This window comes from Nerophis lumbriciformis, linkage group LG21 (assembly GCF_033978685.3).
Source record: "Nerophis lumbriciformis linkage group LG21, RoL_Nlum_v2.1, whole genome shotgun sequence".
Classification (NCBI taxonomy): Eukaryota; Metazoa; Chordata; class Actinopteri; order Syngnathiformes; family Syngnathidae; genus Nerophis; species Nerophis lumbriciformis.
In genome coordinates this window covers 12,461,201-12,474,450 of record NC_084568.2, presented here as the reverse complement: position 1 = coordinate 12,474,450, position 13,250 = coordinate 12,461,201, and the positions used below count along the sequence as shown (strand labels likewise).

At 39.9% G+C, this 13,250-nt stretch overlaps 1 protein-coding gene and 1 long non-coding RNA gene across 2 annotated transcripts in view; one reads left to right on the top strand and one right to left on the bottom strand.

The window, feature by feature from the left end:
- Positions 1 to 13,250, bottom strand: part of LOC140679675 (uncharacterized) — a 348,204-nt gene that overhangs the window by 65,055 nt on the left and 269,899 nt on the right. The gene's annotated exons all lie outside the window — the stretch shown is intronic.
- LOC133621282 (sialic acid-binding Ig-like lectin 14) overlaps positions 6,131 to 13,250 on the top strand; it is a 41,788-nt gene continuing 34,668 nt past the window's right edge. The window contains exons 1-3 of the mRNA XM_061983310.2: positions 6,131 to 6,165; positions 8,696 to 9,100; positions 11,409 to 11,714. Coding sequence (XP_061839294.1) covers positions 6,138 to 6,165; positions 8,696 to 9,100; positions 11,409 to 11,714 — 739 coding nt within the window. The 5' untranslated portion in view covers positions 6,131 to 6,137. The remainder of the gene's footprint in view (positions 6,166 to 8,695; positions 9,101 to 11,408; positions 11,715 to 13,250) is intronic.

The following is a 13,250-nucleotide window of genomic DNA, read 5'->3' as shown; positions in this document are numbered from 1 at the left end:
ACAAAAATCATATCTATTGTCTGCCCTAAATGTCAAAATATTTTGGTTTATATACCACCCTGTGTGCAGAATTTTGAGGACAAAAATTTATATTTTGGAATGAGGCAAAATCTGGGAAAAGAGAAGCGCTGTTTGAGCGACTGTGGCAAGAGTTGGTCAGTTCAACAATTTTATTTTGATACTTGGGGAAAAAAACTGAGGAGGACTTGGACTTCAAAAGCAGTTTTATGTTCACTCAAGAAATTTTTTAAATTTTAAACCAAACAAGAAAGTGAAAGTAAACTCTAAAATACCAACGTTATCAATTCCAATAGTTCACACTTTAAGGCAGTGCTTCTCAATTATTTTCTGTTACGAAAAACGCAAAGTAACAGAGTCCATGAGTAATATAGGTTAGAAAAGTGTGAAGTTGGTTAAAACATGAGTATGCTAACATTCAGTCAACAGCTAACATACTTCTAAGATGGCGGCAAGTAACAAAATCCATGATCGCTAAAACTATACAGCACACCAACACTAGAATGCCAACAGAAGAACGGCATACTTCTAAGATGGCGTCAAGGAAATAAATATATAATTATTAGGTTTAAGTGTACAGAATTAGCTAGAATTTGTTTTGGGAGGTTTTGACATGGAGGGCTGGTTATGATTAATAACATGTTAACTATACGTTAATAACATAAAATGTTAACACTTCCCTCTCCCCAGCCACTTCGTCCAGCTCCTCCCGGGGGACCCCGAGGCGTTCCCAGGCCAGCCGGGGGACATAGTCTTCCCAACGTGTCCTGGGTCTTCCCCGCGGCCTCCTACCGGTCGGACGTGCCCTAAACACCTCCCTAGGGAGGCGTTCAGGTGGCATCCTGACCAGATGCCCGAACTACCTCATCTGGCTCCTCTCGATGTGGAGGAGCAGCGGCTTTACTTTGAGCTCCTCCCGGATGACAGAGCTTCTCACCCTATCTCTAAGGGAGAGCCCTGCCACCCGGCGGAGGAAACTCATTTCGGCCGCTTGTACCCGTGATCTTGTCCTTTCGGTCAGAACCCAAAGCTCATGACCATAGGTGAGGATGGGAACGTAGATCGACCGGTAAATTGAGAGCTTTGCCTTCCGGCTCAGCTCTTTCTTTACAACAACGGATCGAAGCCGCCCGGAAGGCGTTTTCCATGGCTTCCCCGAACTCCTCCCATGTCTGAGTTTTTGCATCCGTGACCGCTGAAACCACACACCGCTTGGCCTGTCGGTACCTGTCCGCTGCCTCCGGAGTCCCATGAGCCAAAAGGACCCGATAAGACTCTTTCTTCAGCTTGATGGCATCCCTCACGACAGGCACCAACCACCTTGCGGCCACAGCTCCAATTGACCGCCTCGACAATAGAGGTACGGAACATGGTCCACTTGGACTCGATATCCAGCGCCTCCCTCGTGACATGTTCAAAGTTCTTTGGGAGGGGGGAATTGAAACTCTCTCTGAGAGGAGACTTTACTAGACCTTCCCAGCAGACCCTCACAATGCGTTCGGGCTTGCCAGGTCTGTCCGGCATCCTCCTCCACACTTGGAGCCAACTCACCATTAGGTGGTGATCGGTAGAAAGCTCTGCCCTTCTCTTCACCCAAGTGTCCAAAACATGAGACCGCAAACTACAAAGTCGATCACCCTTATGTTTGAACATGGTGTTTGTTTTGGACAATCTGTGACCAACACAAAAGTCCAATGTTTACTTGACCCACTTTCTGTGAATTTTATCAAGGAGCTTTTTGTATTATTAGGTCCATCAGTGCTAAATATTATAAACTTATCACTTTCCTCTGGCACTGTTCCCCTAGCATTCAAGAAAGCGGTTATTCATCCTCTGCTCAAAATACCTAACCTCGATCCTGACCTCATGGTAAACTACCGACCGGTGTCCCACCTTCCGTTTTTTTCCAAAATCCTCGAAAAATTGTCGCACAGCAGCTAAATGAACACTTAGTGTCTAACAATCTCTGTGAACCTTTTCAATCCAGTTTCAGGGCAAATCACTCTACGGAGACAGCCCTCGCAAAAGTGACTAATGATCTATTGCTAACGATGGATTCTGATGTGTCATCTATGTTGCTGCTTCTTGATCTTAGCGCTGCTTTCGATGCCGTCGATCATAATATTTTATTAGAGCGTATCAAAACACGTATTGGTATGTCAGACTTAGCCTTGTCGTGGTTTAACTCTTAACTTACTGACAGGATGCAATGCGTCTCCCATAATAATGTGACCTCGAACTATGTTAAGGTAACGTGTGGAGTTCCTCAGGGTTCGGTTCTTGGCCCTGCACTGTTTAGCATTTACATGCTGCCGCTAGGCGACATCATACGCAAATACGGTGTTAGCTTTCATTGTTATGCTGATGACACCCAACTCTACATGCCCCTAAAGCTGACCAACACGCCGGATTGTAGTCAGCTGGAGGCGTGTCTTAATGAAATTAAACAATGGATTAAACAATTTTTTGCAACTCAACACCAAGAAAACGGAAATGCTGATTATCGGTCCTGCTAGACACCGACATTTATTTAATAATACCACCTTAACATTTGACAACCAAACAATTACACAAAGCGACTCGGTAAAGAATCTGGGTATTATCTTCGACCAGACTCTCTCCTTTGAGTCACACATTAAGAGTGTTACTAAAACGGCCTTCTTTCATCTCCGTAATATCACTAAAATTTGTCCCATTTTGTCCACTAGCGACGCTGAGATCATTATTCATGCGTTCGTTACGTCTCGTCTCGACTACTGTAACGTATTATTTTCGGGTCTCCCTATGTCTAGCATTAAAAGATTACAGTTGGTACAAAATGCGGCTGCTAGACTTTTGACAAGAACAAGAAAGTTTGATCATATTACGCCTATACTGGCTCACCTGCACTGGCTTCCTGTGCACTTAAGATGTGACTTTAAGGTTTCACTACTTACGTATAAAATACTACACGGTCTAGCTCCAGCCTATCTTGCCGATTGTATTGTACCATATGTCCCGGCAAGAAATCTGCGTTCAAAGAACTCCGGCTTATTAGTGATGAAAGTCTGCGGGGCTATAGAGCGTTTTCTATTCGGGCTCCAGTACTCTGGAATGCCCTCCCGGTACCAGTTAGAGATACTACCTCAGTAGAAGCATTTAAGTTCCATCTTAAAACTCATTTGTAAACTCTAGCCTTTAAATAGACCCCCCTTTTTTAGACCAGTTGATCTGCCGTCTCTTTTCATTTGTCCTTGCCCCCCCCTCTCCGTTGTGGAGGGGGAGTTACACAGGTCCGGTGGCCATGGATGAATTGCTGGCTGTCCAGAGTCTGGACCCGGGGTGGACCGCTTGCTTGTGCATCGGTTGGGAACATCTCTGCGCTGCTGACCTCCGCTCGGGGTGGTTTCCTGCTGGCCCCACTATGGACTGGACTCTTACTATTATGTTGGATCCACTATGGACTGGAGGATTGGGGTTTACCCACATATGCGGTCCTCTCCAAGGTTTCTCATAGTCATTCACATCGACGTCCCTCTGGGGTGAGTTTTTCCTTGCCCTTATGTGGGCTTTGTATCGAGGATGTCGTTGTGGCTTGTGCAGCCCTTTTAGACACTTGTGATTTAGGGCTATGTAAATAAACATTGATTGATTGATTTGATTGATTGAAAACACCTCTCGAGTTCAGATCCGGGCGGCCATTCTTCCCAATCACGCCTCTTCAGGTTTCACTGTCGATGCCAACATAAACGTTGAAGTCTCCCAGCAGAACAAGGGAATCACCTGAGGGAGCACTCCCCAGTACTCCCTCGAGATAATCCAAAAAGGGTGGGTACTCTGAGCTGCTGCTTGGTACGTAAGCACAAAAACAGTCAGGACCCGTCCCCCCAACCCGAAGGCGGAGGGAAGCTACCCTCTCGTCTACTGGGTTCAAGTCCAACGTGCAGGCTTTGAGCAAGGGGTCAACAAGAATTGCCACCCCAACCCGTCGCCTCTCACTGCGTGCAACGCCAGAGTGGAAGAGAGTCCAGCCCCTCTCAATAGAACTGGTGCCAGAGCCCTTGCTGTGCGTCAAAGTGAGTCCGACTATATCTAGCCGGAACTTCTCCACCTCACGCACCAGCTCAGGCTCCTTCCCCCCCAGCGAAGTGACGTTCCACATCCCAAGAGCAAGCTTATGTAGCCGAGGATCGGACCCCCAAGTGTCCTACCTTCGGCTGCCGCCCAGCTCACACTACACCTGACCTCTATGGCCCCTCCTATGGGTGGTGAGCCCATTGGAGGGGGGGACCCACGTTGCCTCTTCGGGCTGTACCCGGCCTGCCACCAGGCGCTCGCCATCGTGCCCCACCTCCAGGCCTGGCTCCAGAGGGAGGCTCCGGTGACCCGCGTCCAGGCCAGGGAAATCTAAGTCCTTGTTTGTTCTTTTCCTTAAAGGCCTACTGAAATGCGATTTTCTTATTTAAACGGAGATAGCAGGTCCATTCTATGTGTCATACATACTTGATCATTTCGCGATATTGCCATATTTTTGCTGAAAGGATTTAGTAGAGAACATCGACGATAAAGTTCACAACTTTTGGTCGCTGATAAAAAAGCCTTGCCTGTACTGGAAGTAGCAGACGTGACGTCACAGGTTGTGGAGCTCCTCACATCTGCACATTGTTTACAATCATGGCCACCAGCAGCAAGAGCGATTCGGACCGAGAAAGCGACGATTTCCCCATTAATTTGAACGAGGATGAAAGATTTGTGGATGAGGAAAGTGAGAGTGAAGGACTAGAGGGCAGTGGGAGCGATTCAGATCGGGAAGATGCTGTGAGAGGCGGGTGGGACCTGATATTCAGCTGGGAATGACTAAAACAGTAAATAAACACAAGACATATATATACTCTATTAGCCACAACACAACCAGGCTTATATTTAATATGCCACAAATTAATCCCGCATAACAAACACCGCCCCCTCCCGTCCATATAACCCGCCAATAGAACTCAAACACCTGCACAACACACTCAATCCCACAGCCCAAAGTACCGTTCACCTCCCCAAAGTTCATACAGCACATATATTTCCCCAAAGTCCCCAAAGTTACGTACGTGACATGCACATAGCGGCACGCACGTACGGGTAAGCGATCAAATGTTTGGAAGCCGCAGCTGCATGCGTACTCACGGTACCGCGTCTGTGTATCCAACTCAAAGTCATCCCGGTAAGAGTCTCTGTTGTCCCAGTTCTCCACGGGCCAATGGTAAAGCTTGACTGTCATCTTCCGGGAATGTAAACAATGAAACACCGGCTGTGTTATCCGGCACAACAGTCAGGGGGTGCATTCTACGGCGGGGGTGCGTTATCCGGCACAACACCTGCCGCAATACACCGCTTCCCACCTACAGCTTTCTTCTTTGCTGTCTCCAACGTTCATTGAACAAATTGCAAAAGATTCACCAACACAGATGTCCAGAATACTGTGGAATTTTGCGATGAAAACAGACGACTTAATAGCTGGCCACCATGCTGTCCCAAAATGTCCTCTACAATCCGTGACGTCACGCGCTGACGTCATCATACCGAGACGTTTTCAGCAGGATATTTCGCGCAAAATTTAAAAGTGCACTTTAGTAAGCTAACCCGGCCGTATTGGCATGTGTTGCAATGTTAAGATTTCATCATTGATATATAAACTATCAGACTGCGTGGTCGGTAGTAGTGGGTTTCAGTAGGCCTTTAAAGGTCTTCGAGTGTGGATATTTTGAGAAGGTGACTTTGTTAGAACAATGTCACAATAAGGACCGTGCAATAACACAAATGCAAATGACGATGTGGCCAAGCACTAATGTTGTTGTCTTTTGGAGGAAATGTGGGTCCCAAATAATCCACAAAGTCCAAATAAATGATTTTCTTTCGCTGTAAAATATGAGAAAGAGCACTTAATGATGTGTCCTGGGTGTCGTGTTTAAGGAAGTGTGAGGATGACTCACTGGCTGTCACGTGTCGCCTCGCACTCACAACTCATGTGTCAGTCTCTCTCCCAGCAGCTAATTAACGATCAGGTTATTATTATTATTATTATTATTATTATTATTATTATTGTGATGCAACTTTTGAAGGAGTAACTGTGGTGTGGCTTGTTTGCAGCCATGTCTCTGCTGTGGACGCTCGTCTTTGGTGAGTCCTTCAAACATTCATCCGTCTTTCATGTCTTTACCAAAAGCAACTTTCCACATTTCTCATATTGTGTCGTTTTAGTCCAAAGATATATTGACTCTTGCGCACATTTCCACTTTTCAAGTGTCGCCCAAAAGAAAGGCGGTTGGTGTCTTCTTCCCTCTTCTAAAAATACTTTAGTGCTTCCAATCGATGGGACTGGGATTTGTCATTTATGTCTCTTTTATTCTTAGTATTTATTACAGCAGTGAAACACAATCAATTAACTTTTGTAGTATTTTTCATTGGGTTCATGTCGTCATCAATGCTGAGTTTAATGAGTCAGCAGTAAAAGACTTTTTATTTAGGAATAAAGTGTTTGGATTTTCCATCCATCCATTTGCTACCGCTTATTCCCTTCGGGGTCGCGGGGGGCGCTGGAGCCTATCTCAGCTACAATCGGGCGGAAGGCGGGGTACACCCTGGACAAGTCGCCACCTCATCGCAGGGCCAACACAGATAAACAGACAACATTCACACTCACATTCACACACTAGGGCCAATTTAGTGTTGCCAATCAACCTATCCCCAGGTGCATGTCTTTGGAGGTGGGGGGAAGCCGGAGTACCCGGAGGGAACCCACGCAGTCACGGGGAGAACATGCAAACTCCACACAGAAAGATCCAGAGGCCGGGATTGAACTCACGACTACTCAGGACCTTCGTATTGTGAGGCAGACGCACTAACCCCTCTGCCACCGTGCTGCCGTGTTTGGATTTTATTTTTGCAATTCACTTTTACTTCGTTGTTATTACAATAATAATTTATAGAGATTTACATTCACAACTTAACCTTTTTTCAATGTTGCCAAGATAGCAGCATGTACGGACGCTGCGGTGAGGGATGGTACTGTTCACTAAACACGAGAACACTAAAAACAGAGTCGCCACCTGTAACTTCGTCATGTTCTCATATTTGATGACAATAAATCATTCTTTACTATTCTATTCTATTCTATTCTATTCTATTCTATATAATTATGTTATATATAATTCTATTCTATTCTATTCTATTATTGTATTGTATTCTATTATATTGTATATCATTGTATTATATTCCATTCTATTGTATTTTATTTTGTTTTATTTTATTTTATTCTGTTATATATAATTATATTCTATTATATCATATTATATTGTATTCTAATGATTTCTATTTTATTTAATGTATTTTATTCTATCATAGTATATTGCATTCTAATGTATTCTATTTTATTTAATGTATTTCATTTTATTCTGTTCTGTTCTGTTCTGTTTTATTCTATGTTATTGTAGTTTATTCTGTTTTATTTTATTCTCTTCTATAATGTCCTATTGTGTTCTGTAGTAATCTATTTTATTTTATTCTATTGTATTATGTTCTATTCTATTCTATTTAATTGTATTCTATTTTACTGTATTCCACTTCTATTTCATTCTATTCTGTTCTATACTACTGTATTATGTTATACTTTATTATATTCCATTCTTGTTTATCATATTATATTATTTTCTATTATATTATATTATATTTTTATCTAATCTGTTATTTTATTGTTTTGTATTTTATTATATTCTATTATGTAATTTTATTGTATTCTATTCTATTGTATATCATTGTATTCTATTCCATTCTATTCTATTTATTATTTTATTTTATTTTCTATTCTATCATATTATATTGTATTCTAATGTATTCTATTTTGTTTAATATATTCCATTATATTCTATTATATCATATTATATTGTATTCTAATGTGTTCTATTTTATTTAATATATTCTATTCTATTCGGTTCCGTTCTATTCTATTTTATTTAATATATTTCATTTTATTCTGTTCTGTTCTATTCTGTTCTGTTTTATTCTATGTTATTGTATTTTATTTTATCATCCTCTATAATGTTCTATTGTGTTCTATAGTAGTCTATTTTATTTTATTCTATTTCATTTTAATCCATTATATTCCATTCTATTCTATTATGTTGAATACTATTATATTTCATTTTATTATATTCTATTGTATTCCATTTCTATTTCATTCTATTCTGTTCTGTTCTATTTATTATATTCCATTCTTATTTATTATATTATATTATTTTCTATTCTATTTTATTATCTTTTATTTTATCCTATTTTATTTTTGTAATTTTTTTATGTTATTCAATTGTGTTGTTATTTTATATTTTATTTTATTTTATTCTATAATATTTTATTTTATCTTAATGTATTATATTATATCCTGTTCTATTCTGTTCCATTCTGTTCTATAATATTCTATTATTTTTTATTTTATTTTATTTTATTTTATTTTATGTCCATCTTGAAAGGTGTAGCCTAATTTACTTTTGAGCGCCTTCTTCCTGCTTTGTTGGCATGAAAAACAAAAACATTACTTAGAGGCAGTCGGCTCTCAGTGCGCGACTGCTTGTTTCCCAGCCAAGTGTTTGAACATAATAATATTAATATGAATAATGTTGTTATATTAATGTTGTCCGTCTGTGCACTCACGCAGCGGCCATGTTGGACGAGGTGCAGTCCTCCGCCCCCGAGCCATCCGTCCCAGACCGCGTCGTCGCTCTGGCGGGCTCCTGCGTGGTGGTCCCCTGCTCCTATGTCCCCAAGTGCTCGCCCAGCCCGCCGCCCGCCAATGAGCGCGTGGATGTGCGGATGCGTTACCGCGGCGACGAGCACTTCCTGTTCCGCCTTTCCCGCACGGCCTACAATAGCGAGGACAAGCGAGTAGTGAGCGCCGACTTCCGAGGCCGGGTGACCGTCGCTGGTCAGGGTTCTGAGGGCGACTGCTCGCTGAGGCTGGACACAGTCAGGGTGGACGACGCCAGGGTCTACGAGATGTCCCTGAAGACACGTGGGGACTCAACTTGGGGAAGGACCAAGTCTTTCAGCCTCCTTGTCCTGGGTAAGTATTGCACTTATTATTATTATAAACATTTTTTTTTACCATCATTATTATTATTTATATTATCATTATTATTATTGTTATTATTATTATTTTATTTTTATTTTTACTATCAATATTATTATTATTATTATCATTATTATTATTATTATTATTATTATTATTATTGTTATTATTATTATTATTATTATCAATATATATTTTTTTACTGTCATTATTATTATTAATATTATCATTATTATCAATATTTTTTTTACTATCATTATTATTATTAATATTATCATTATTATTATTTGTATTATTATTATTTTATTACTATCAATATTATTATTATTATTATTATCATTATTATTATTGTTATTATTATTATTATTATTATTATTATTTTGTTATTATTTTATTACTATCAATATTATTATTATTATCAATATTTTTTTACTATTATTATTATTATTAATATTATCATTGTTATTATTTGTTCTCGCCCAGAAAAGGGTGGAGTGCCATCTCCGGGTTGGGGAGGAGATCTTGCCCCAAGTGGAGGAGTTCAAGTACCTCGGAGTCTTGTTCACGAGTGAGGGAAGAGTGGATCGTGAGATCGACAGGCGGATCGGTGCGGCGTCTTCAGTAATGCGGACGCTGTATCGATCCGTTGTGGTGAAGAAGGAGCTGAGCCGGAAGGCAAAGCTCTCAATTTACCGGTCGATCTACGTTCCCATCCTCACCTATGGTCATGAGCTTTGGGTTATGACCGAAAGGACAAGATCACGGGTACAAGCGGCCGAAATGAGTTTCCTCCGCCGGGTGGCGGGGCTCTCCCTTAGAGATAGGGTGAGAAGCTCTGTCATCCGGGGGGAGCTCAAAGTAAAGCCGCTGCTCCTCCACATCGAGAGGAGCCAGATGAGGTGGTTCGGGCATCTGGTCAGGATGCCACCCGAGCGCCTCCCTAAGGAGGTGTTTAGGGCACGTCCGACCGGTAGGAGGCCACGAGGAAGACCCAGGACACGTTGGGAAGACTATGTCTCCCGGCTGGCCTGGGAACGCCTCGGGATCCCCCGGGAGGAGCTGGACGAAGTGGCTGGGGAGAGGGAAGTCTGGGCTTCCCTGCTTAGGCTGCTGCCCCCGCGACCCGACCTTGGATAAGCGGAAGAAGATGGATGGATGGATGGATGTTATTATTTGTATTATTATTAGTATTTTATTACTATCAATATTATTATTATCATTATTATTATTGTTATTATTTTATTATTATTTATTGTTATTTTATTACTATCAATATTATTATTATTATCATTATTATTATTGTTATTATTATTATTATTATTATTATTATTATTATACCTCCTTGTCCTTTCTCTCCCGTGTGTGGCAGCGATATCATGTTGCATCCAGGAAGTCCTGTCAGCCATTTTTTTTAATATTCTACACTTTCTGCCAAGATTTTACTGTTTATTCACAAAACAGCAGTGTGCTCCTGTCTAATAGAGGATCTTTGACTGACATTTTATTACCAACAGCAAGGACCTCCAGTCTGATAGAAGATCATTGACCTGCACTTTCTGACTCAATCCCAGAAACAACTGGGACCTCCTGTCTTATAGAGGATCTTTGACTCACATTTTCACACTTAGTCTTTATGAACAGCGGGGACCTCATGTCTTATAGAAGATCTTTGACAAACATCGTATTACAAACAACAGGGACCTCCTTTGTTATAGATGATCTTTGACTAACATTTTATTACAAACAGCAGGGACCTCCTTTCTTACAGGTGATCTTTGACTGACTTTTTATTACAAACAACAAGGACTTCCTGTCTAATAGAGGATCTTTGACTAACATTTTATTACAAACAGCAGGGACCTCCTGTCTAATAGAGGATCTTTGACTAACATTTTATTACAAACAACATGTACCTCCTGTCTTATAGAGGATCTTTGACTGTCTTTATATCATAAAACAACAGGGACCTCCTGTCTTATAGAAGATCTTTGACTCAGTTTATATTCCAAACAACAGGACCTCATAGACTCTTGCAGAGCAATCGGAAAAATGTTTCAGTTTCACTTTAGTGACTTGATTTATTTATTTCAACAACATCGGTTGAGTCCTATGAGTTCTGCCTGGCAACAAGTGGCTAATTATGTGATCCATTTCTTGTCTGTGCTGTTTGTTGGAAATAGAATCCTGCAGCTTTAAAGATGATGTTTTTGACACATGGAGTCCTGTATGAAATATAAAAAGGGGAATGAAATCCACCTTCAGGGAATAAAATTGCGTTAACAGTTGTTGTCCTCATTGACAGTCAACCCTGAAGCTCCCGTTATCAGCGGGGTGTTGTCGGCCATCGAGGGTCAGGTGGTCACCTTGAACTGCAGCGTGGGTTATTACTGCCCCTCTTCGCCTCCGACCCTGCGCTGGCAATGGGGGCGGGGCATACATCCACCCGGGGCTCAGGAGGTGCGGACTCTCCACCCTGACGAGCACTCGCCCGTGTTGCAGGCCTCGCTGACCTTCCGGGTGTCCCACCGGGTCAACGCTGGCCTGCGATGTGAGCTCAGCTACGCGGGAGCCAAAGCTGTGGTCGCCGCCAACGTCCTGCACGTTACATGTAAGAATTACTCTCGCAATTATTATAATTTGTCCATAAAATTGTTATAAGTACACCATTGCATAACATTGTATCCTTATTAACATTAAATAAAAGAACAAACAACGAAATATAGATAAACTTACAAACAAATATATTTATTATTTTTATTTTTTAGTTTGAAATTGCATCAATTTGCCTGAAATAAATAAAAATGTAATCCTTATTTAAACTATAAACTGTATCATGCTAAAAAAAATAATTTTAGAGTGATACTGATAAAGCATGTTCCCTGAGGTTACTCGTCCAAAAACCCTGGAATTGAACTTAAAAGAACAGAGCTGCATTAAGGGGAAAATAAGGAAGTGCCCCTAGATAGATGGATAGATAGATATTACTTTATTGATTCCTTCAGGAAAATTAAAATAAGAGGCTGCAAACATTTTACTACAACAGAAAAGCACTTTTGATTCATACATATTTATATTTAATACAGAGGACTGATTAAATAGCGCATTTTTACAACACATCTTTTAACTTCCTGTTAATGTGCCTGTCTTTTCTCTGTTTTTTTTTCCTTTGATTTGGGGCAGGAAGAGTTGTGCCCCAGGCATTCTGCCTTGCTACAAGTAGACTGTAAAAAGTCGAGCTATGAATCTTTGGGCACCACACGATTCGATTCGAGTCTTGGAGGTGACGATTTTGAATCAGAATCGATTCTCGTTTCAAACCGATACTCGATGCAAAATCAATACTTTTTTAAAATAACATTGGGTGCCAATTCTATGATTAACTACATTCCTCCATAATATAGGTAAACAGCTCTGAGACATTTTTGTATAACTTAAAATAAAACTGGTCTTACCATTGTTATTGTACACACACACATATATATATATATATATATATATATATATATATATATATATATATATATATATATATACATATGATATATGTGTGTATATATACATATTTGTGTGTGTATATATAGATATATGTATATATGTGTGCATATATAGACATTTATATATATACATATATGTATATATACATATATGCATATATATATATATATATATATATATATATACACAGTATATATACACATATATACACATACATACTGTACATATATACACATATATACATATAGACATATACTGTATATATACATATGCATATGCATACATATACATATATACATATTTACATACTGTATATGCATATATACACATATGTGTACATATACTTTTTTTTTTTACTTGTTAGGGGAGCAGCATTTCATGTATTTTTGTCCACCCCTTGTCAAATATATGTGCCTGAAATCCAATAAACAAATGTTTAAAAAATAAAAAATAAAATAAATTAAGATGTGTTACAAATAAGAATCGCGATTCATTAAAACATATATATTTGTTAAAAATATGTGCCTGAAATCCAATAAACAAATGTTTAAAAAATAAAAAATAAAATAAATTAAGATGTGTTACAAATAAGAATCGCGATTCATTAAAAAATATATATTTGTCAAAAATATGTGCCTGAAATCCAATA